Raw genomic sequence first — 26,705 nt, forward strand, 5'->3', positions numbered from 1 at the left:
TACCCTGGCCTTAACAGACAGAGGACAGCTCAAATTATTCAATGCCCAATATCAAACAATGTGGAGCAGCCGACGTTAGTTTTCTATTTTTCTGTTCTAAAAACGCGAGTAAACACGACTCGTTCTCAACTCCAATAACACTCCCGGGCCGAGGATTTTTGCCAAAATTATGTAAGAAAAGAGGTAGCTAGTTGAAAGGTTAGAGAATATACAGCAAAACTAGGTGACAAAATTGCTGTAAAGAAAATTATGTGAGCTTTTAATTGTCAACGCTATATACATACATACATACATACATACATACATACATACATACATACAATCACATACTACATCTACATATATGCATACATACATACATACATACATACATACATACATACATACATACATACATACATACATACATACACACCAACATATATACATACATACATACATACATACATACATACATACATTCATACATACATACATACATACATACATACATACATACATACATACATACATACATACATACATACATACATACATACATACATACATACATACATACATACATACATACATACATACATACATACATACATACATACATACATAACATACATACATACATACATACATACATACATACATACATACATACATACATACATACATACATACATACATACATACATACATACATACATACATACATACATACATACATACATACATACATACATACATACATACATACATACATACATACATACATACATACATACATACATACATACATACATACATACATACATACATACATACATACATACATACATACATACATACATACATACATACATACATACATACATACATACATACATACATACATACATATATACATACATACATACATACATACATACATACATACATACATACATACATACATACATACATACATACATACATACATACATACATACATACATACATACATACATAAATACATACATACATACATACATACATACATACATACATACATACATACATACATACATACATACATACATACATACATACATACATACATACATACATACATACATACATACATACATACATACATACATACATATATACATACATACATACATACATACATGCATACATAATTACATACATACATTTATATCTACATAACAATCATGTTTACGCACATGTTAAATCCTTTTCTTCGTGGAATTAGACAGGTAAAATGAACCCAGTAGTTCTATTTAGGTGATAATAGCGCAGTCTCGTAATGCTTTAATTGGGTCTGACTTATTATTATATAATTTAGAGCATTAAAAAACTTATTCGAGGTTTTTGAATAATGAGAAGTCTCATTTCTTCCTTACAAAACTTGTTAGAAGAGTTCAAAACAGATTCAACAGTTCAACAAATTCAGATATCTGGTTTTTCGCCATACATAATAAATTTACCAATCTTGTGTTCTAATCTTATTTGCTTACAATTACGGGTTTTTCTTTCATGTTTCACAGACCGGCACGACAGGTTTTCACTTCACAAGACTCTCCTCGGGACAAGGCGATACCCTGGCCTTAACAGACAGAGGACAGCTCAAATTATTCAATGCCCAATATCAAACAATGTGGAGCAGCCGACGTTAGTTTTCTATTTTTCTGTCCTAAAAACGCGAGTAAACACGACTCGTTCTCAACTCCAATAACACTCCCGGGCCGAGGATTTTTGCCAAAATTATGTAAGATAAGAGGTAGCTAGTTGAAAGCTTAGAGAATATACAGCAAAACTAGGTGACAAAATTGCTGTAAAGAAAATTATGTGAGCTTTTTAAATTGTCAACGCTACCACTTATCTTACTCAATTTTGCGTTTCTAAGCGTAGATACTCACTTAATTTTGCGCTTTTGAGCGTAGATCTTACATAATTTTGCATTAAGTTCGTTGTTGATCTTACATAAATTCAGCACTTAGACCTCTGCCCATGAGACTCACCTAATTTTGGCATTCTAAGCTCAGGTTTTATATAATTTTGCATTTTTAATAGGAAATATTAATTATTTTTGCACTCCTAAACGTAGTTCTTACTGCGCTAATTTAAACACAAAATTTTTGATCAACGCTAACTTCAACGCAAAATTATCTGAGATCTACACTTCAAAACGAATGGTTATGTAAGATTAACGCTAAATTCAACGCAAAAATTCGTATGATCTACCCTGAGAACCCAATATTTATATATGATGAACGCTAAATTCAACAAAAATTACGTAAGATCGACGCTTAGAAACATAAATTATGTAATTTTCACGCTTATACACGGCAAATATTTTTTTTCAACTCTTCAACAGTAGGTCCTACCTAAGTTTGCCACACATACGTAACATTTCCCCCCAATCTTACATAGTTTTGAGTTGTTTAGCGTTCAGACCTCGGCCCGGGCTGTCATTACTACTTTTTTTCTGTCGTTGCTGTTTAAAGGGTCTAGTGGCTTTGTCTAATGCTGAGTCCCCTAAATTATGATGTGATCGAATGCTCTCAACACTATATCCATACCAAACAACATTGCTTGTGTCAATATCTTCGGAGCGAAATCACCCTGTTCATTGCTTCCCAGTGCTCTGCTAGAACAAAGACTAATCTTGTCCGAAGTTAGAAGGAAAATATACGCTAAAAATTTTGTCATGTTTATATATGTTTCAGAAAAGCATGGACTGTAAAATGTATCACAGATGTTTTTTGTATAGCGAAATATACTCTAATAGAAACAAATGAATTGTTTGGAAAACCCGAAAGTCTTTAACCAAGTGTTATCCAAATACAAATTAAAGAGCTGGGGAACAAACGGACGTTTTCTGTAACTAGGACATTGGGGGTGGGGGTACCCAGGAAAAACCCCATAACTGTCCAAATCCGGGCTGAGGTGCCATACTAAATATCAATATGCCTACGATGGGGGGGGGGGGGGTTGTGCGTTCAGATTTACACTATCTCGAATAATTGAATACATAAATCAACTCTCTTTTGATTTATGTTTTAGGTTCTAATTCAACACTCTGAACTGAAAATTTTCTTCTCCAAATTGTGTTGTCTTCTATAACCCCGATGATTTTTTTGTTAAATATCATAATACAAAAGTTTTTAATTTTGATTTAGCTGACAAAAGAAGCAAAACGTGACATATTTTTTTCTTAAGTTAATTTGCCTGAAGTCAACTATTTATAAATCTTCTTCTTTTGTTCTTCGAAAATGCACATTAGAGAAATTTTTGGCAATTTTTGGATAAATCATGTCTCAAGTTCATTTTTCAGTGTTGCCATAGAACGTTTCTGTTAATTAAAACTAGATTTTTTTTGTAGATAGGATCGAGGCTGTTTGGGAAGAATCTTTGAAATCTGTTGCATTTTCGCAATAAAGGCACTAGGTGTTATTGTTTGGAAAATGAAAACGTCTTTGCCCAACTGATATTCTTTGACATTAAATATGTGTTATTCAAATACAAAACAAAGAGCTAGGGAACAAACGTACGTTTTCTGTAACTGGGACATTGGGGGTGAGAGGGTGTACAAAGGAAACACCCCATAACTGCCCAAAACCGGGCTGAGGTGCCATACCAAAGGTCAATATGTCAACGATGTGGGGTCTGCGTTCAGAATTACACTATCTCGAAACAAAAAGAAAAATATAATTGGAGGTTGAAATCAAATCTGTGAACTGAAAATTTACTTCTCCAAATTGTTTTGTCTTCTATAACCCCTATGGTTTATCTTAATACAGAAATTTTGTCAGTTTTGATTTATTTCACAAAAAAGCAGCATCTGACATATTTTTCTCTTAGGTCAATTTGTCTGAGGTCAGTTATTTATAACTCTTCTTCTCTTGTACTTTGAAAATGCAGGTTTGTGCAATTTTTGGCATTTTTTTAGATAACTCATGTTTCTTGTTCATTTTTCAGTGCTGCCTTAGAACATTTCTGTTAATTAAAACTAGACTGTTTTGTAGATAGGATTGACGATGTTTGGGAAGAAGCTTTGAAATGAATCGGTGATAAACGAGACAGCAAAAAAAACGGATTACAAGGACGCTCAACATTCAGGGTGTAAGAACAGCTGGTGGAAAAATTAGCACACTAGGTTTCCAGCTGACTGCAGAAGATTCAAACCCAGATCTTTTGCATTTTGCGATAAATGCACTGGCTTAGAGCGCCTCGCTTCTTTTGAACTCTTAGTTTCTATATTGTAATTTTTTTTACCATTTATAGTATTGGGTTATTGGCATGAACCATACTTGTCGTTTCTGTGGTTGCTTAGATTCATACTTTCAGGTTTTCTTCTATTTAAAGGTCTTGTGTATTTGGTGTTGCAAGTGCATCATCAATGGAACGCTAAGTAGTTTTATCAAAAAGCAATTTTCATCAAGGACAAGAGATACCAAAAAAATGATAAGGAGTTATGAATCAGTCTTCAACTTCTATTTTCGGCTAGTGGTGGAAACCGGAACACAAAACTGTTGAGCATAGAGTGGAAAAACTGTGCAAAGAAAATTGATACAGTGCAAATAAATTTTTTTTTTCATAGTTTGTTGTTTTTAAAAAAAGAATTTCTGTTTCCTAAATTTAAAACTAAAACGTTTCTGATGTGCTAGAGTTTTCTGAACGTACATTTTCCATATCTGACAAATTTGAAATTAAGCTGTTTTTACAATTCAAAGAATTTGAATTGTATTGGGGCGCTGTCTTTTTTACGACTCGAAGAGGAGTATTGGAGAAGTCCTTTTTTTAATCAATTTTATTTCGGTGAATTGTGAAGCGGGAAATGAAACGCGAGAACAAATTTGGAGTGATTTTGTTGCTGAACAAAATAAGAGTGGAGCGAAAAGAGAGTGGTTTTTTGTTCAAATCGCTGTTTTCTAGAGAGCGAGAAATTGAGGTGTGAAAAAAAAATTCTGTAAGAGAGTGAAATTTTTTGTTCACGTGCGGCATTTTAAAGCAGTTTTTTTGGTCTTTTGGTAAAGAGGTTTGGTTATGATTTTATTTTAACTTTAGGCTGGTCTTGGCAGTGGTTTGAAGGTTTCTGGAAATTTATTTGAATTTTTGCTAATTCGGTGGTTTTTCATGTATTTTGATGATTTTTGGGCTAATTTTTGCGATTTTTTACTTTTGTTTTGTTTTTCTGCCTCAAATGGGCACTGAAAAGAGACCTATTACTTGAGCAATTTTTAGTTTACAAGTGGCTACAGTTTTGTTGATATAAATTTTTTTTTTGTTGAAAAAAATGAAGAAAAATGGCGAAAATTGGAACTATTTTAGTTTTTTGGTTTTTTTCTGGATCTTGGACAAGTTTCTTAGCCTATTATGACTTGCCTATTCTTGTGCGAGCATTTGGAAACTCTATTGGCTGTAAAAAAATTTTCTTTGAATTTAAGTGCTTTTGAAATATTAAAAAATTTCTAAACTTTTTCCAGTTTTTTAGTCAAAGATGTTTGTATGAGCTTATTTTTTGGCTTATGATTTGGCTTAAAGTATTTTAAAATTTTCTCATGAGTGGTTTTAGTAGGTTCTAGATGTGTTGACCAAGTTATTTTGACAGAGATAGTTAATTCGGGATCTCAAATTATGACAAAATTTGATCAGATTTTTTATCATATTTTAATAGATTTGATTTTTTTTTGCTTTTTTGTATTACGGTTTTGTTTTAAGATAATCCTAAATTACTGGACGCACGTTTTGTCTGATGAGTAGTTGGATGGCTATTGAGTGGATTTCCACTTCCAGCCGTCTCCGGAATTATTCCGGTTATGTTTTTTTTTAGATCTGTTCACACATTTTCATGACTTTTGAAGTCAAATTGGAGTAGTGATTTTGGTCACGCCGAAACGGGAAGTGGAGAAAAAAAGCGAGTGGTTTTGCGGCGTGAAATTTTTTCGCTCGAAATTTAAAGTAGAGTGAGCAATTTCACTTTGATTTTTACTGTTTTTTCGATTTTTTGGATCGGATTTTTTTTAAATGGTTTTCCTAATCCATTCATAGTCCGTTCTAGGTCTAGTTTTCTGTTTAGTCAATGAAAATTCTTTGAATTGTACGTTAGGACTTGTCCTGCTACTTTTTTATTCAAGCACCTTGAGTTGTTTTGAAAGTTTACACGTTCCCGCTGAATTTTTTAAAGATATTTTTATGTTGACTGAAAAATCACTTCTGATCTTTGTATGTTTTCCTCCAGAAAACTATATATGACTTAGTTTTATTAGTTAGATTCTTTTAGGGTGCTCAATTTGGACAAGAATTTCACCATCAAAAATCATCTTTTTCCTGATAAATAAGATCAGAATTAGGGGTGAATTAGGGGCGGACCTTGCAATGGTCTTTTTTGTTTGACCGTAGTCGCAAGTTTTGAACTATCACACTTTCAAGTCAGAGTCGCAAAAAAGTACAGTACCACAAGTTCAAGAAGCTTTTTTGACTTCTTTCGCAATTGTCCGCACTAACTCCTGCAAAATCAAATAATGGTCGAAATTTTGTCTGGATTGTTTTTGATCGTGGCTTATTTATGGCTGGATCAAATGGTAAATTGTTCTACGACCTCACCTCGGGAATATTTTAGCACCCGTTATTGGCCAGGCCTATATGCACAAAAATACTTGGACACTATGCAACGTGTACCCTGGCAGATTTCAAAACTTGGGAACTCTGATTCTCAGAAAGAGCACGGATGATACGAGCTGTGCGACCTATGAAGCACCTTGGGGTGTCAGCACTTACGGGGTGATAGGTTGGACTAGACTGAAGAATGACAGCAACTGTTACATGATAAAGACCAACTTCGACAATGGGCAATTTGTAGACGACCCAGACAGCATCACCTGTCTCAAGCCTGTGGATAGCTTTGGATATGGAACTACTTGTAAGCTAGCTACTCATAAGTCGAGGCCTAGGCCTGGGCTCCGAACAGTAAGAGTACTATTTTCCGTCTAAGTGGTTTAGTCTTATCACAGAACACTTGATTTGCGCGGTCTGATCTTCTTGACAAAAAGATTTGTTATCAGACCGCCCAGACCAAAATCATCTGTAATTGATCAGAGATCAATTTTTCTGCATGGTCTAATCAGAGATCGTTATGGTCTGGGCTGTATGATCCCAGATCAATGCGCCCTGTGAGGTGTAATCAGAGGTTAGTCCCGTTTGAGACATCAGCTTGTCAGCCACTGGATTACTACGAATCCAGATCTCAACACAACAAACCCAAAGAGAGAGTCGGATACAGTTCCCCAGCCTAAAGCTCGTAAAATTAACTTTTGCTAGAATCTTGGGGCAATCAAGCAAGGGAGTAATTAAAGCTTGCTTTTTTCTTGCAACATTTTTACAAGATATTTCTTGCAGAACGAATTCGCGATCTTGAATCAATATTGCAAGTTTTTTTGCAATAATTTGAATTCTTTCAATCTTTTTCCGTTACATTTGGTGTTCGGTTGAGCTGAAAAAAAGAGAGAATCATCTCAGATATTCTATGCCTCCATTAACCTTATATTGCTCTCTTAAGTCATTCTTCATCAGTCATTTTTAGTAGTTATTTTTTTGTTAGTGTTCTTTATCAGCTTTTGGATCTAGTATCTATCCCGTCTCTTCGGGAACAATCGTTTTCCTTCTTTTCAGGGACGATAGTTTCCCTTCTTTCTGTCTGAAACATAATTTGAAGCAACTAAAAGCATTTAAAATAATTAGGCTTATTGTTAACCATAACCCGCTGATAGTAGAGACAATTAAATTGCTAAAAAGAAACACGGGGATAATAGCGACGCAAATAATAGTAACAAAGACGCCAAAAACTGCGAATGTGAGTGGCTTTCAAAGCGCGGAATGTAGTAACCCTGGCGCGGATGTCAGTGATGTAAATTTCTGGATAATTTTGACACAGATTTTTCGGCTTTTCTCGCTTGTCATCATTTTCCTCAGAAAGTGGATATCAGTGACGAATTATCCCAATTTCAAGCAAATTTGAACTGGTTACCTTTACTGGCACTGTTTTTCGCAAAGTTCTATAAAACCTATGCATAAAAGATGAGGGAGCGGAGAATGCCAACACTTGCAAACAAATTTGTTTGCTCAAGATGTACATGAGGCAAAGTAATGTGAAGTCAATTTGAAAACGGACATTTGCAGTATAATTTTTGTCTTCTTGCGTCTTTTTTTCATTATGGGCTTTTAATTGGCAGCCTTGAAAGAAACAAGAGAGAGAAGTGCTGATATATCAGGGTTGAAAAACCCTTACTTGCGCAGTTATTACACAATTTTTACGGGAGTATCAAAACCATTTCAGAATTTTTTCTGATAATGTTTTTTCCGGTTTGCTCTATTATTGTATAGATTCTTGTTTCCACCCTCCATCCACTTTTAACAACTTCATGAATTTCAGTAAGATCAAAGATAATTTCAAAGCAAAATAATCTAAATTAAAAAAAAACTAAGTGTTGAATATGATTAATGTGTTTCAAACTATGCACAATTAACACAAAAAGTTACGAGTCAAATTTCGGTATGATAAAAGCTAAAAAAAATGGGAAATATGTACGATCAACTCAAAAGTTTACTCGTTGAATTTATGCAAGACTAATGCTTATATAGATGTTAAGATATTTTAGATCAGCGTTTTAGATTTCAAGCGTTAAATTTAAATCAACGCTAAATGGACAGTATATTATTTAAGAGTAACTAAAAACTGATTTTAAATTTCGTGTAAGATCAACGTCAAAAACCACAGTTATTTGTGAAAATCGTTTAAAATGGCTTATTAGTTTTTTTCAGCGTAACTAGCGTTAATCAGACATAAAACCAAAGCACTGACCACTCATCTTACATTTTTTTGAATTGCGTGGACACCGCGATTGATAATAAGGTAAGCGCTGTTTCAAATTGATTCTAAACGAATTTTTTGAATGCACAGTGAGGTATTCCATCAAAATTACTTGTGATAAGACAACTAAAAACGCGCCAAAAATAGCAAACCCTGACCATAGGCCTTTATGGTCTGAAACAAATCATAGCAACACGTATAGGTCTGGATTTGTTTGATCATAAGAAGGTTTGATTATGATTACATGGACATAGTGCTGATTCTGGATATGTTTCAGATTGTTTGCGAGACTGGTTCATAGATGGGACGAAATTGGACTCCAGCATTGTCGGTGAGAGAGTAGAAGGTTAGAATTAAACGAATCAGAAGTTTTTTGCTTTAATAAGAAGCCCACCTCCATTTGACGTGTCATCCCAAGCGCGTTGTTGCATTTAGTTGAATTGGAAGTACCTATGCGAGGTTGCTGAAATTAAAGGTTTTTAGGTTCTTTTATTGTAATCTTCTAGATTATTCTAGAAGATCACAATGAATCACGCTAAGAAAATAATAGCAGCTCTTCAATTGCGTTTGTTTTAAGTCGCAAATTTTTACGCTAAATCGCATAGAAAAATGTGAAATATGTACGATCAACTCGAAAGTTTAATCATTGAATTTATGCCAGGCTGGGAAATAAACCCCCACGGAAATAAACCCCCACGAAAATAAACCCCAACTTTAAAATTGAATTTCGGTCGTAATAATTTGTTAGGTTGTGATAGTTTCATATCAAGTCCCACAGCCCGCGAGGCTTGGCCAAACGCGCTAAATGCGCAGCTCTTTAATGGTAAAGTGAGGATTTATTTCCGTGGAGGTTTATTTCCTATCTAAAATGAAGTGGGGTTTTTTCTGTGGGTTTTTTTTTCCGCAACCGGCCAGGCTAATAATTATATAGACGTAAAGATATTTTAGATCAATGTTTTAAAAATGTTTGTTTTGGTCAATAAGACGGAAAAAGAACAAAGGAATTGGTTATTTAGATGTCGATTAAGATTACAATGAGTAGTTTTAAATTTACCCGTGGAATTGTTCACAAGAACAATTACGTCTTTAAATTTGGTCTCAGGTAATTACGAAGATCGCTCAAGTTTTCCGCTAACAACATGCTCTAAATGGTGCAATTGGTTAAGATTGTTTGGAAGTTTTTTCTAAGTTATCAGTAAATCATTTCAACTTTTTGTACATACTTCATCGATGAAAAAAGTTACACAAAAAGTAAAATGTTCACAAAATATGTCACTAAGTTTCAGAAAACTCAGATTTTTTGAAATTTGAGTTTTTTAATTGGCAAATCAATGAGGAATTCAAACTGATATTAATTCATTATGCAACCAGAAAGCAAAAAATTTGTACTGCTGATCTTGTATTGGTTTTCTGAGTTGAAATACGGACGGTTTTGTATGTTTGAAAGTTATGAGTTGGCTGTTATTAAGCGGAAGAAATCTTTGCTATCTTTGCTATGTTTAGTCTGAATCGTATGAAGTTTTCGGCAAGTTCATTTTCAAATAATGAAAAAAAGCCACGTGTTTGGTATATAAACGTACGACATGTTTTGTATGCTTGTTTTGTATTTAGGCAACTGTCTTTAATTTCAATTACAAACCACGAGAAATTCAATCACAGCTCTGTAAATAAGAAACAATGAACTGGTTCCGCAATATTTTTTAACATATATGATATACCCAAGGAGGAACCCAAGGAAGGAGCCAACTCAAAATCTTTTAAAAGAACTTTAATTTTAAGTTAACACGAAAAAACATAATTAAACACAAAAAATTTCTAAAAACACAAAAACAAACAGGCGACAGCTGTAAAAAAAATGTGAGTTTTATCTCGATGCAGTTATCATACCCTTATTGGGCACACAATGTGGGGTAAAGGTTTCTAAGGCATCACGTAATCGGCGGTACGTTTGTTCCGTTTTGTTTGAAAGGATGACATACAGACAAACAGGAGCAAATCAGAGAATATATATACATGAAGGGTGTAAAAATGTTAGAAATTGTTCAGAGATAATTTAAATATTATGTCCGCAAGCCAAAACTTAGATACTTTGAGAACCGATATTATATAGGTTCTTCAAAAATTAAAATACGCTCGTGGTCATCTTTTCCGCTGTCAAACCGCGAAAACTCTTTGAACGCAACGGTTATATCAAAAAACTTGACGGAGGGTTCTTGAATTGACCCAGTAAGTTATTTTTTCTTAAACGCTCTGATATTTGTATTAAATTGGGTTTCGACGGCTGCGCGTACTGTTGTGAGAACGTCGGTTATTAGTAAAACTGTCAAAGCTAGGGCTGCTGCGGGTGTTGAGTTTTCACTCAGGGCTTTTTTCTTTTTATAGTTTTTCGTGTGCCCGGCTGTCCAATAGAAGCGTTATGATTGTGGTCTTCATCTACGAGAATAAGTTGACCATCTTGTGTAAATGCGGAAACGCGGCACTTGTAGCTATGATATTTCGAGCAGTTTCAGGCTGTGATAAACTTTTTTACTCTTTTAAACAAAATTTTATGGCCTTCCACTATCAATGTTTTTTTAATCTGGAAATAATGGTAAACTCAAAGCCGGAAATTATCAGGCTGATTTCAAAATGCAATGAAACAAGAAATGTTCTAGATTTCCATCCACTTTTCTATTGCTTTTATTCGCCCCATTAGGGACTAGATGACATAAGTATTTCGCTAATTGTTTTTGACTATTGGGTCGTTAGTTTTATTTCCCGGACAATTATGAGCCATGAATTCAGGTGCGAAAAATTATATTCACACCTCATTCATTTCACCCCGATTTTAATCTCTATTAATTAGACTAAGTAGATCTGATTGAGAGCTCATTATCCTCAATTATAGCAAGCTAAAATTGGGATGAAACAATATAGGGCTTAAATTATTGAGTGGTTAAATGATATAGGGATTTAAAGAATTGGGGCTGAAATATAGGAGACTAAGAGAATAGGGGTGAAAAAAACAGGCCACCGATGTGCGCTATTATGATTTTCCGGAAATCCTGCTGGCTGGTTTAAAATTTTTAATTTTTTCTTTTTGTTATTGGCATTACTTTTGTTTGATAACTCAAGGCTTTGTGAAGCTGAGATCTGTTTACTTGATATCGAACAAATTTGAGTCGCTTTCGTGGTAATGTGGATATTACAATATTTGGTTGGAGATGGCATTCAGCTAGAATGATCAAATATTTTTGCTGAGGTTACTTCTGTGAACACTATGTGAAAACATTTTCTTCGTTACCCACAGAGAACGTCGAAAACTTTTTTAGGGATGTGGAAAGATAGTGTGAGCAGAGATTTCTGAAATTAATATTTCTAAAGAAAGGAAAGATCAGAGAGAAGTTTTGAAATATAGAGGACTTATTTTCAAATAAATTAGCGAAAAAGAAAACACGGGGATTTTTTTTCCGATTTATTTTTACGAGATAACAATGCTTTAATTATTGATTTGTAGTTTGAAAAAAAATGTAGAATTGGAGGTACCTTTTAATAGATTTATTTTACTTAGAATAACTTATTTAACTTAGAATCTGATTGGTTTTCCTTTTAACATTTTCAGGAGAATTATGAGTGCTCCCATCCCAAATTATTCTAGTTGCTAGTAATTTAAATATTTCTTCTAGTTAGTTTCATGAAAAACATCTCAAAAGTCTAGTAAATGGTAATGAAATCTTTCTGCGATAATTATATAATTTTCCCCAATTTTCAGGAGAATTGAGGATTTAAACATTGATACTATGAGATTTCTTACCCTCTGTGCTGTACTGTTTTTACGGATTTTGACGTACAGAAAAATTTTGGTTCATTTTAGCGTCTAAGATCTGGAGAAAGAGAGATCCTGAGTCGTAATTGGCGTATTTTTGAAAATTTTTGGGAAAAATGTTTTTACTCCAAATTCTGCGTCAGTCGATTTGCTGTTCTGACCTTAACTGCATTTGCAATAACGAGTACCATTGCATTGAATCCGATTTATTTCAAGATTTTTCACCTTGGTTATGCTTTTAGTTGGCTATGTTGCCAGTTTATTTCTATGTATCTTAATTCAGCAATGTTTTTTTACTCACCTGTTTTTTTACTGTATTTCACCAAGCTAAGGCTTGTAGAAAAGTTCATATTTCACGTTGAGAAAAAGTTTCAATGTACCAAAAAAGTGGGTACAAAGTTGCTAAAAGTTGGGAATTACGACCAATATTGGAAAAGAATGAGAGCAGAAGATGAGGTATGATAAATTGTAAGTCATAAGAAATAGTGTTTACAAAATATTCTAAAATACTCAATGAGATGTGTTCCTTTTCCAGAGCATAATCGATTTTCAACAGTAGCTGAGTGTGCGTCTGTGTTCCCAATGGGCCCAAGTCCCTGGGCTTATGTGTTAAGAAAATCTGACGGCGCTTGCTTTCACTTCACCACTTACACCCATTATCTTGACAAACGAATTGTCGCAGACCCAGACCACGAACTATGCTTCGGACGTAAGTTACTACTCTGTGGAAAACAACCCAGGTTCAGGTCCGCGACCCCAGAGAATAATTGGCCAGACCGACTTGGGTCGCAGACAAGGGGGTGGGGGGTCAGGTGCGTCCCTATAGTGAATGACCTGAAAAAAAAAAATCAGCAATTTTTGGTCTGTTAGTTCTGTCCACATCTCTAACTACATCTTTATTCGTTCAATTTGGGCAATGCCCACACTTTGGACTGTTTCGTCCAGTCAATGCCTCATTTTTGGTGTGGAAAATGGTCTGGCAAATTTTGAGAGCGATAGTCTGGCCGTGGATCTTTCTGGTCTGGTCAAAAGTGTGAGCAAAGTCTATTCGGTCTGGCCAATACCGTCTTTGAGTATGGTCGGTCTGGAACCGTGCCCACACCCTAAGTCGGTCAAGCAAACACCTGTCTCGGGCCGCCGACCTCATCCTGGGATCACATGTTATATAAACCCAACAAAATTGCCAATAACTAGGATTGATTTTTAAAGAAAAACGAGCCATAGACCGCGGTTCCGGAGATAGTTGTTTAGAGTTGACACCTCTAAAAAATTTTGCCATAATTGATGTTGGCCGTGTAATGTTTCAACCTTAGTCATTACCCAAAAATTCGTTATCTCCTCAATTCATGCGCCTCATTGCCCACTGGGTGGTATTCGAATGCCCCCCACAAAAAGATCTATTCAAGTAATTTTGCCATAAGGAGGCCAATTTTTTAGCGTGCGGATATATAATTGGATACCTAAAAACTATTGTGATCTTGATAAAATCCGTTATCATTACAAGGGATATTATAACGTCAAAAAAATGCCAAAGGCAGTTTATCAAAGCTGAAAAACAAAAAAAAATGGAAACATTAGCGGTCGGTGCCTTGATTTTACGTAGTGTTAGGGGGTCTATTCAGGTGCAACTACTGTGAAAAAGGACCAGTACTGGATTCGAACCAGCATCTCTTACTTGCAAGCCTAGTGTGCTACCCAATTACACCAACTGGTCTTAAGCTCTCGAACTTGGGCATCTCTTATAACCCGTTGTCAAGTTCATTCTTGTTCCTCAAGGCTTCATTTCTCTAGCCAAGTATACGTTGAACAAGTAGAGCTTCTTGTCCAGCTATGTCAAGCTTATCTTATGCACAATTTACATTAGGTTGTTCTCTTTCAACCTTCTAACACTCCCCCTTAAATTGCGCATCCTCTCTTTCACAGTTTCTAACTATATTGTCTTTCTTTTGCGGTTAAGCTCAGAGACTAGGGTCTGGGCCCATAACCTGTTAGGGGGTCTATTCAGGTGCAACTACTGTGAAAATGGACCAGTACTGGATTCGAACCAGCATCTCTTACTTGCAAGCCTAGTGTGCTACCCAATTACACCAACTGGTCTTAAGCTCTCGAACTTGGGCATCTCTTATAACCCGTTGTCAAGTTCTTTCTTGTTCCTCAAGGCTTCATTTCTCTAGCCAAGTATACGTTGTACAAGTAGAGCTTCTTGTCCAGCTATGTCAAGCTTATCTTATGCACAATTTACATTAGGTTGTTCTCTTTCAACCTTCTAACACGTAGGATCTACCATAATTGTGTTCAAAACACATCACGGTTTTCAAGAGTAACAGTTGTAGCGTTTCTCATAGTACATGTTACATAGTTTCATCGATCTTACACAACTAAGCGTTTAATTTAGCCTTGATCTCACATTAATTTAACCCCTAGTAGTTGCGTAGTTTTCGGCGTTGCATTTAGCTAATTGTTGTGAGCCATAGTCCATTTTTGAGTCTTCTCAGCCTTTGTGAGCTTCATGAACGAAAAAGAAAATTTAAGCAATTTTGGGACAAAATTTTAAGAATCTTTACGCAGTCATTTTGTGTGAAATGAATTTTGCGTTGAACTATTATTAGAAATATGTGAAATCCAATCTCTCTCAAGGTCCCAGTCTGAGACAAGAGTTTCTCCCAACTCCTCCCGATCGATATTTAGAACTCTTACGTCACACTTTACATTTAAAAACGAACTGTCTAATAATGAATCAACACAGTGATTTGGTTGCTTGATTGGTTTTAATGATATCAATTAGCATCCAGTAGCTAAATAGTAATTTGAAATCTTGAGAAGTGTTTAAACTTTTGGAAGCTAGAGTCCAGGGCTCACCGCTCAAAAACGCAAAAGTATATGAGATGGGCATAGAATGCGTTGAATTCATGTAAGATCACGCTAAACGCGTTGAAATGAAAACACAACCGTTCTAACGCATATTTTTTCTTGGCCTATATCTCACACAGTTTTTGGCATATAAACGCGTAGTTGCTTCCAAAAATTTGCGTTTTTAGGCGCTCATTTTATTTATAAGGATCAAATAAACGTAGATCTTGCTTATCAACTCAAAAAACTGAACGATTTTTTTTGTCCGACAAAGTTTAAAGGTTTTAAAAGTTTTCAGTATTTCAATGAAGTACCAATTTTCCACATTTGTTCTTTTTCCAGATACATTAGTTATTCAGGTGATTTCACAGTTAACTTTTTAATTGGCTTCATCTTTTCTAAAAATATATTAAACTCTTCTCAAGATAAATATGGTTTTGAAAATGATGAAGCCGATTAAAAATTAACTCTAAAATCACCTGAATAACTAATGTATCTGGAAAAAGAACAAATGTGGAAAATTGGTACTTCATTGAAATACTGAAAATTTTTCAAACTATTAAACTTTGTCTGACAATAAAAATCGTTCAGTTTTCTGAGTTAATAAGTAAGATCTACGTTTAGTAGAACTTGATAAGTAAGATCTACCCTTGAAAACGCGAACTTTATGAAAGAACTACGCCTGCATATGCCAAAATTATGTGAAATGCAGGCCAACTCTACACTAAACGCGCTGAAATGAAAACACAGCCGTTTTAAAGCGCTGATCTTACATATTTGTTTTTGTTTCCCGGCGTATATGAAGTCTAATCTGCTAGTTTAGGAAATCGAGTGAAGCGTTCCTGATTGTTATGTTCCACACTGTAAGTCTCTTTTCACATAAAACACTTTTTGTGGCATTAAAGAAAAGAAATGCACCAAATAGTTTAAACCGAGTTGTAGGTTTGCTGGGTTCACATTAATTCGTGACTGCGGATAAAAAAAAGAACACTTAAAATGCAGAATGGATCCGTTATCTTTTGCCATTCTAGGTTACAAAAGATGTCCAAGTCTGACAGATCACTACAAAGATGTCTACGGGGCCTTCTTTGTTGGAGCAAAAGCTGCTGATGTGAAATACTGTAAGTATACCTCAAGTACATTGCATTCATTCCATTATACTTGTTCATCACCCGTTTTAAGAAATTAAACGTGAAATGTCCGGCATAATTTTTTATCCAGAAGAAATCAAATTGCGAAAATTGGTACTTCATTCAAATTCTGTTTTAAAACATTTTAAAACTTTTAAACTTTTGTCTGACATTAAACATATCGTTCGGTTTTCAGAGTTAATAAACCACTCACAAGCCACCCTGGCCGGTGAATTGGAGCTTCTCAAAAATTGAATCTCTTAAAAGCGCCTCTCATTCGGCTAGATGGAATTCTGCAGCAGAACAATATTTGCACTTCTTTTCCTAATGAAGGGGCCGTGATTCGCAATCTTTATTGTCGTAGCCAGCGTCAAAGTATCTGCATTAATATGCAATAAAGTTTCATTGTCTTATACCTTCTTTGTAAGTATAACAGAAATTAAGGGAACTAGTTAGCAGGAATTACTGTTCTTTAGAATTTCTATATCAGTAACGTTGATCAAATTAGCGGCCGGTAATACTTATAGATTCATTTCCTCTATCAAATTATTTCCGCTATCAATATAACTAGCTGCAATCAGTCCCTGTCAAAAATCATATGATGAACAAATAACTAAACTCAATCTCAAAGCTGAGAGCAATTGTTAGTCTGAGTTTTCACAACATTTCATGCAATTCCCTGTAGTTATACATGCCGATGAGACGAATTTTTCTAAACACCTAAAAATTTGACCTCTAGGGGTCATCCAAAGGTCACCCGTCCAAAATGAGGGGTCAAGTTGATAAAACTAAAAATTGTCATGGAAAGTTCCCTCATAGTTGCAACTACCTACAAAATTTCATGGCCTAACTCCCATTAGAACACGAGAAATGACCGCGCACAATTTTCATCGACCTCACAGATGAGCCCAAATTTCAGAACGCAATATCTCGGGAAGTAGTGGTCAAAACGTTTTCGAATAAAATTTCTAGTAAATAATGGGTGCCACCAAATTGCCTGCCAAATTTCATGACCTAAAGAATAGCCGTTGCGAGTCGTTTGCGAATTGAATATTTTTAACGAGTCGTGGGTGCCGAAGCCCGAAAATTACGAGTTCGTCAAAATTGACAGGGGTGAGTATTTTTTGTCTTTAACTGTCTCAGGTTATCATATTATTACCATTTCAAAGTCATTCGGCCGCTCAACAAGGCCATTTTCCGGTTTTCAGCACTCGGATCATCCCGAAGCACCAACTTCCGGTCGGAACCTGGGATTAAAAATATCACCAATCGAAAGCCCTCAAAAAGTTACACCAACTGATGAATATACCTTAGAGAGTTGAAATGTACCAGGTTTTGGGTGCCCATTAATTTGCAAATTAAAAATCGAACTTTTAGTTACGAAATTCCAATTCTATTCAAAGTATCTAGTTCGCTTCAAATTTTCGCTCTCTAGTTTACTTCTAAATTTAAATCAATTATTTCGACTTTGGTTTGATAACTGAATACAGCTTTGCTAATTAATCAAATTATATTGACAGCTCAAAATGCTTTTGTTCATCAATTTGTTTGTTTAAGATATATCACTCAACTCACCTCTCTGGCGCCTTCCAAACAATAACCCTTCAATTACAAAAAGCTAAACTCAAATACCTAACTTAACTTAAATAACTTGACTTAACACATCTAACCTAATCTCTCTCTCCCATGTCATTTTAACGAAAATTAAGGACTACTACACCAGTGCAACAAAATAACATGAGTCGCTTGAAAAGAAACGTGAACTCTGATTGGATTGCAGTGCACTCAAAGTTGTTCTGCGATCGTTATACGGCAGAAAAAATTTCTCGTCAGAGTTTCGCGACTAGAATAACCTGGAATTTTTTTTCGTCATTATCAATGTTCTTGAAATCACTTCTCCTCAAAATTTAGAGCATTCAAAGATGTGTCCTATCATACGAAACGAACTGAATATTTTACATAGGGTTGTTCAAGTCTGGACTACAGATACTACTAGTATTTGTGTTCCAGAACTAAAATCCAAACAATGCGTTTGTTAAAAAGGTTTCAGCTTCGAACAAATTTTTCTTTTCAAACCAAATGAATTCAGCGACGAATTCTCTTTCAAGATGTCAAAAATTTTGGGAAATTTATTCACGCCTTGAGTCAAGGCCAGAAAAATAATCAAACACATGAAGCGAGGCTGAATATTTACTTTTTAATTTTAAAAAATATTGCACGCACAAATGATAGCTATTTCAAATCCAGGGCAAAAATTTTCTCTCTCTGAACAGATTTTCAATAGTTTCAATAGTTACTAAATTACCTTCAAATAGCTTCGGGTGCTTTCGGCACCTAACTTATCATCTCTTGACTCGGTTGACTTTTGGCGAAATCGATGTCAGATCACAAACCAGATTCTTGTGCTTGGTGCTGGATCTAAAGCCTGAGATTTGCACAGAAAACACAACTGTTTCTAAAATGCGTCCATAAGATTAAAAAGTGTTAGAGTGTTTACTTAAGCTAAAAAAATAAATTGATTGTTTTCATAAACAAATTTTTGTTTAATGGTTCAATCAATTGTAAATATTTGGAAAAAAAGCTTCAGGCTTTTATCTGCGGAAAAAATTGTAAATCAAGCTGAATAAAAAGAATAATAGCTAAAAAGATTATTTTTTTAGCTAAAGATCCTTTTTTAAACTAACCTAGGTACCATTGTAGGGAAACCATTTTAAATGCGTTTAAATTAAGATATATTTGCCCGAAAACCAAGCACTATAGAATCCTTTTACCTTATTTTTTGACAAAATGATGCCGTACAGTCACAAGTTTGTTCCATGCGTCGGAATACTTTGTCACACACACACACACACACACACACACACACACACACACACACACACACACACACACACACAAACTCACACACACACACACACACACACACACACGCACACACACACACACACACACACACACACACACACACACACACATATACACACACATAAAATCTTTCACTTCGATAAATGCCCCAAAAAACTCTAACTCTGTGGTCACCCAGGTTGCTTGAATTTAAGGAAACCGTTCTGCACAAAATGCTACTGATTTCTACAAAATAACTTCAGATTTTGTTTTCGAAATCTTACGAATCCACCGTTTTTGACCAGCAATTTTTGGGAACATAGCCAACATCTTATGTTTTGAACACAATTAAGAGTTATTTCCAAACACTTAGACAAGAGGGGTGACATAAATTGCTACCCAATAGTCATTTTGAAAAATGAGGACATAGACAACAACGCTTTTGGTGTGATTTGCTAATCCCAAAATATGAATAATTAAAAGAATTTTTCTGATTTTTGAAATACGCTTACGAGTTGATGGCCATCACAATATTGGTTTAAAAATTAAGTTAAATTTGAACACTTTTAAACCAAAGAATGAATAATCAATTTTATTTTTGAGCGTTTTCAGAAAAAATTAAAATTGTTGTTCTTCAAACTTTGCCGGTCAAAAAGGGCCCCTCCTGAGACTACCAATAAAACAATTTCCCTCTCTGAAAATGCTGGTCACGAAAGACTATCTCGGAGTTGATGACCTGTCTGTCTCATCAATTAGAACGACAATCGCCGAAATTGATCATCGAAAAGCGCTGAAGTTATTTAGGAATTATGCTGAAACTGAGCCAAAAAATACGTAAGAAATTGTTAATTTTCTTTCAATTTCACTCCATCTTGTGATTCGCAAATTTCAGCTCATTTCCTTTCAGAAATGAACATTGTTTTTCTCGCACATTTTTGCGCCGAAGTTTTGACGTTGATGCGTAAACAAAAACTGTATTTGATCAATTAGAAAAAAAAATAAAACTGGATTTTTATTTTTAGCATACAGTTTGGAAGCTGCGCACGACAACTGTCCTTTCGCTGCTCAGAGAGACACTCCATGGCTGTACGGGTTCCAGGTAGTCAAAATACACTGACCCTCTTTGTCAGAGAACCCCTCTCCCTTCCTATATCACTAATTTTTATCATGGAACAATTCGATTACATTTACAACCATTTAGTTAAAGTTTACAAGTCGAAATGTTGTTCTTAGAAAAAAATTAACAACCGATTTGTATACAAAGGCTTGCTAGATTCTTGCAAGATTCTTGCAAGAACTTGCAAGATTATATCTTTTCTCGACTCAGGCGGTCTCTAGTTGAGCCTTTTTTTTATAAATTGAAAATTACATTTATGGTCTAACTGTATATCTCACAACATGATCTTTTCACGGGTTCCTATAAAAGCAGAAAAATTGGCATCGCAAATTGGTTCTGTAGTAATTTTGCTTTACAGTAAAGATCTCAGATAGTGATGTCCTCCAATTTCTGTCACTCCACTCCCGTTTTTCCCTTTCAGGTGGACTTGAACAATTATAACGAGTGTTCTCCCTTCGGACTGACAAAAATCGAAGCCGACCCAAATTCTGTTTGTATCTCAAACTGAACACCACAATCTGTTTCGAAAAAATCAATATATACACGTTTTTGCCCAAAATATTGAGTATTTAAAATTGGTAAATAATCAATGATATTTTAAGGGCATCATTTAAATTTTAGTTTTTCATTAAAATTTAGTTTTTCATTTTTTTCTTTCTTTTAAATGTTCTATACGTTTCATCCTATTGAAAGAGAAAATGGCAAAAAGTCAAAAATAAATATCTTGAAAAAATTTGTTTTGCTTTTAATTTATCCACCATCTATTTTCAGGAATAAATATGGGGCTAACACAAATATTTTCGCCACGTAAAGTTAGATTACTTGAATCTTTGAGTATATAATAATTTGTTGAACGTGAGCGAAAATTTTTCTCCCTCAAAAAAGATTTCAGAGTAGAATGATGGGGGATTTTATCAGAAGGAGCCTTAATTAACGGTTGAATCACTTTATTTTTTATGCTGGTTGGTCTAAACATAATTAAAACGAAGGCATGAACTATGATTTGAGGTGCATGGAGCATAGTTTTAAAATATTAAAATCCTCAAGAAATTTGATATAAACTTCTTTAAACCTACCAAACAAACTAGAAAAAAGAAAATCAACTTATAAAGATCTGCGCTTAAAAACAAATTACGCGACAATCTCCTGGTCCGAAATGGCCCCGTTTTTTTCTTAAAAATAAACCACTTAAGTAAAGTACGTTTACTCGATTAGCAAACTCTGGAATCTATTCAACTTGATGACCGGCATGATTTCAAACCATGTCAGCAAAAACAAAGAACAGCTTTAAAAAGAAATACAGTTCTTTAAGCGTTTTCAGTACATTTTTATGCCATTCTTCAAACTAGTATCGCTAAGAAATTTAAGTTGTGGAAAATTCACAAAATTCTTGATACTTAAGAACTGACATAAAACGAGCTTCCAGTTTGCAATTTTTCAAAAATCATTATTAGATTCTTCCGGCCTAAAAAACGAACATTTTTTTCAGTCTCAATTCCGAAAGAATGATCCTAATTGATTTCAATTTTTGTCATATTTATAAGTCTGCTTTGTCAAAAGCTGCTTCGTTTTTGAAACTGTAAAATAAACAGCTTATGACGTCTTAATTAAAAACAGCTAGATGTTTCATTACGATTTGACGTTAATTTCTGATTATGAGCTCATTTCGACCAGAAATGATAGAGGGGGCAAAGTTTAATAAAACGTTGCTTTTTTGAAAAGAATTGATGTCAAACTGATTAGAAACATCAATTCAGATCATCGAGAGATTCTTTTATAAATCCATAGACAGTGATTGAGACCTTTCATTATCCAGGATATGTCGTAAGACTTCAAAAAGAACGAGAAGTACAGCCAAAAAAAGTTGCACGAAAACGATGCCCTAGCCATTTAAGCAATAAGCTGTCCACTGAAAACATTAAAAATCTGTGATTGCATTTTTTTTCAATTGACCAGAGAACCAACCATTATTGTGATGCTTTGAAAAGGAAAAAAAAGCCTACAAAAATGGGCTAATATGCAAAAGTCATAAATATTTTACGAAAACCAGTTGTACCAAGAAAAAAGACCATTTGAGGAAAAAACGGTTATAGAGAGCAAAGTGTAGTTCAATAGAATGAGTGATGTGACTTGTATGTAGAGATGCTAAGCTACAAGTTGACAGTAATCAGATTGGCAGATCTCGGAAGTCCATTACCATTTTTTTTAAAACAAAAAAAGAACACTTTCAAAAGTCATTGCCCACATCGACTTTCGACTAAAAAAGAGACACTTATTGCGACTTCCTCGAAAACTAATTGCGCCTATTTTTAGTGACATTGTGTCACAAGACTATCAAACAACAATAAATACAGGCTGAACCAAAAAATTTTACAAACAACACCACAAAACCACAGTGTTGAAGCCGTTAAGTTTATGAAATATTACTTAAGAGAACACGAACTCTTCATTTGCGTCTCTTTTGATCATCGTAAAGTCTTTTTTTAAACGCCTATCACAAAACGACAGCGGAAAGAACCACAAAACTTGAAAAGTATCTAAATTTCACAAAATTTTTCTGAAACATATTGTCTAAGCCCTGAACACATCAGACAAAACGCTTGACGAACAAAAAAAATTAATGTTTGGTTCAAAAAAACATTAAAGAGATCTCTCAAAAATGAGGCTAAGTTACGAAAATTGTTCAATTGTGTAAAATACAAAAAAACAAACCAGAACAAATCGGGATATGTTGAAAACTTTCTTTTTTTGATAAAACTTAATTTGAAAATCAACCAAAACCATTGGCCTTATGCCAAAATCGGCTATTAAGTTCAATTATGTATCCATACTTGCCCACTGCGACCTTTAATTACCCAATATTTTGTATACGATAACAACAAAAAACAACAAGAGGGAAAAAATATAAAAACTCTATCAAATTTTGCAAGGGAACAGCGTCGTAGCCCTCAAACCATATGTTATGAAAACAATAATTGTGTTCAATTATAACCTTTATAGAACATTTTTCGGTTAAGTTGTAAAGTAATGTGGGAACTTACAAAGAAACATAGAAACACCAAAAACGTACAATTATAGACAAAAATTACGTACTTTTATATGAAAACTCGTATTACCAAAACAAAGAAACCGTTCTTTTAAAACAATCCGCCACGAAATTGTTTCGTATTTTTTTAAGAAAAAACGGTTGACCTGTATTTACTGAGAACAATTGAAAAGTTGACAAAATAAAGTGAAAAATTAACAAGTTCAGGAAATTACTGAAATTTCAATAAAACAAAGCCAAAAAACAAGACCTCAGTAAACTTTACTAAAAATCTTCAAAGGTTCTCTGAAAACAAGCTATATCTACATTCAGCCTCGTTTTTACGTAAATGTGAGCTGTCATTAATGCAACCATTAATAAAAAATTTGTATCAGTAATTTACATTAGAAAACAGAAGCCAAATATTTGGAAAAAAAGGCAACACCGAAACAAAAAGTGAAAATTTCTGATTGTAGGAATCCATGATAATATTAAACCAATCTCTGATTTTGCCGCGCGCCCAACAAACCGCTCAAGTGTTCCAATTGTTTGCAAATTAGAACAATTGTTGATTGAAGTACTGCAAATGTGAGCACTTCCCTGAGAAAAATTTGGCCAAAAATTTCGGGGAAATTTTTCTGAGAAAAATCATGAAATGTGAAGCATTTCAGTTTAAGGAAGAAAACTTAAAAATTTAAGAAATCAAGATGCTTAAAATAACGTTCTTGCATTTTTCACCACGGTATCTAGTTTTGTTGTTAAGCTAGTGGGATTTTGTACAATTTCAGGTCTCTTGATAAAATTATGGGCCGGTCCAAACAATCAAATTCTGATACTCAACAAAAAATTGGCTCGTTCGAGGTAGTGTTCCTATTACAAATGCCCTGTCAAAAAATAGTAAAAAAATCATCAATCAGCATAAGTATGCACTATGAAAGCAAATTGTGGTTTAGACAAAGGGAACGTGTCTTCTGAGTGAGTTACCCTTTTATTATAAATGCTACCCATAATCCCAACCACCACTCATCAGGGTATTATGTCAATCCACAATTGGTTCAAAAATCTCTCTTGGCTGGCTAATCCTCGATGTAATTATAGTTAGCCAATTCGCGAACACTTTTTTCGAAGAATTGAAACTCAAATTGAAACAGTCATGAAATTGTTTCAGGCTTTATAGTTTTTTTCGTGGTGGATAGAAAAAATAAGAAATTAAGACATAATCTGGTAATGTAAGATGTTTTATCTCCATAAGAACATTTAGCTGTTTTGCAGTGCTTTTGTTTGTTTATAGGAAACTTCGCTTTTCTGTAACGGAGACACGCCAGCACAGCTGCAACTCATGCAATGTCGGAGACAACTTTTCCTCTCTTCGTGGACTTATTTGTTAACCCTATTTGAACGGACACGTACTTGTTCATCTTCAGCGATCCTGAAACATAATCTTGCGATAATAATAAAATAGTTTTGAAGTTTGCAAAATCTCATAAGAAATACCAAATGGTTATCTTGCAAGGTTCTGGCAGATTCTTGAAAGAAAAATTTCTGTGTTAAGCAATACTTGCTAGAATGAAGTCGATTTGTAGATAATACAAAAACAGGATCTCAAAATTAACATGACAGTTAAGCAATACGTACCCTAGTGATGAGTGAATTTAAAACTTGCAAGAATCTTGCAAGCTGATCCAAAACTTGCAAGATTTTTGCAAGAATCTTACAAGATATCAACCGGGGCAAAAAAATAAATCAGGGTATAAACGTTCTAGAAAACATCTTTGAAGCAAATTATTGTGTATTGAACAAATTACATTTAAAAAAAAGCAATAATCGGCTTCACAGATCAGATAAAACGCATGTTTTTTAAAAAGTTCAAAACGTTTTAGATTATAGAAATCTGTCTACTATGTTGGCCCTTCTTTCACGCATTAAAAATATTGCTCAAAACGTTCCATGAAAACTTATAATCATGACTTCTTCAAAAAAAACTAAGAAAATAGACTACGTGCTTTCAAATTTCAGATTGAAAACTACTGCCCATCTGTGAATAATTTTTAGACCTCTGTCATACAGATTCGCAATCTGTAATCTGGGTTGATTCGCGGTGCCGAATTATTCTATTTATTATTCCAAATTAATTGGTTAATTCGCGGGGCGAATTCACTATTAATTTTGTAGCTGAACGATTCAATATTCTGAATACAGAATATGCGTAGATTTGGCGGAGCGGAATTTAGTTCTATTATTAGACTGGTACTTCGCTTAGCGAAATAGAACTCAAAATTATCTGATACACTTTAATGCTTTCGCGGAGTAAAATCTAGTTTAAGAGAGAGACAACTAATTTGAATTAAGAAAATGAGCAGAATGAAATAAAATTAAAATAACTAAAATTGATCAACAATTTGATCACGACAATTGAATTCCAATTGCGGCAACTCAAGATCACGAGACGACATGAACAATATGCACAGATAGAGTTATCAGGCAGAGGATATAAACAAATTGTTAAAACGTGAAAACTCAAGATTTGATCTTCAAACAAGAACTCAAATTATGATTAAATTAAATGGCGAAGGAAAGCGAACTAAATTAAATTTAACTAACATAACTTGATTTGCTATACCAAATCATTAGCCCCAGAATGAAAGGTACTACTCTACCACATTTCCCCCTTGACAAAGTAAATGACGAAGTTATTTATCATAAAATTAATAACATATGTACTAGTTACTATAATTACTACTATAATGTTTTATTTCACAAATTTTAGTCAAAGCAGTTTATCGTTCGGCAAGTTTTAATCACTGTCACACTCATAAAGTGGGGTAAGACTGTGGGGTAAGACTGTGCAGGGGAGTATGGGCCGACTCTGAGCTGATTCGTTGTGCTGACTCTGAGCTGCTGCCGTCTTTATAGCTGAAATTATTGACCTGTTTTGGATCTGTGTTTGCTTAATAATTTGTCTCCTTTTGTTTCCTGAGGGTGCACTGGAACTTGAAGCTGTGGATGGACAAATTTGCACGGACCCAATTGATTCGTCTGACGCAGTTACTGAAGGCGTTGAACGTTGT

General features: G+C 34.5%; 1 protein-coding gene across 1 annotated transcript; it reads left to right on the forward strand.

The window, feature by feature from the left end:
• Positions 1-1,541: 1,541 nt before the first annotated feature.
• On the forward strand, positions 1,542-24,647 carry LOC142355768 (uncharacterized; the record flags this gene model as incomplete). Its single annotated transcript, XM_075407831.1, has 8 exons — positions 1,542-1,665; positions 6,620-6,919; positions 9,144-9,212; positions 13,207-13,380; positions 16,553-16,642; positions 20,518-20,594; positions 21,034-21,102; positions 24,591-24,647. Coding segments are annotated over 8 exons (960 nt in total), but the record flags the coding sequence as incomplete, so codon positions are not given.
• Between the last annotated feature and the right edge of the window lie 2,058 nt (positions 24,648-26,705).

This window comes from Convolutriloba macropyga, unplaced genomic scaffold, assembly GCF_964194025.1.
Source record: "Convolutriloba macropyga unplaced genomic scaffold, txConMacr16.3 SCAFFOLD_1940, whole genome shotgun sequence".
Classification (NCBI taxonomy): domain Eukaryota; kingdom Metazoa; phylum Xenacoelomorpha; order Acoela; family Convolutidae; genus Convolutriloba; species Convolutriloba macropyga.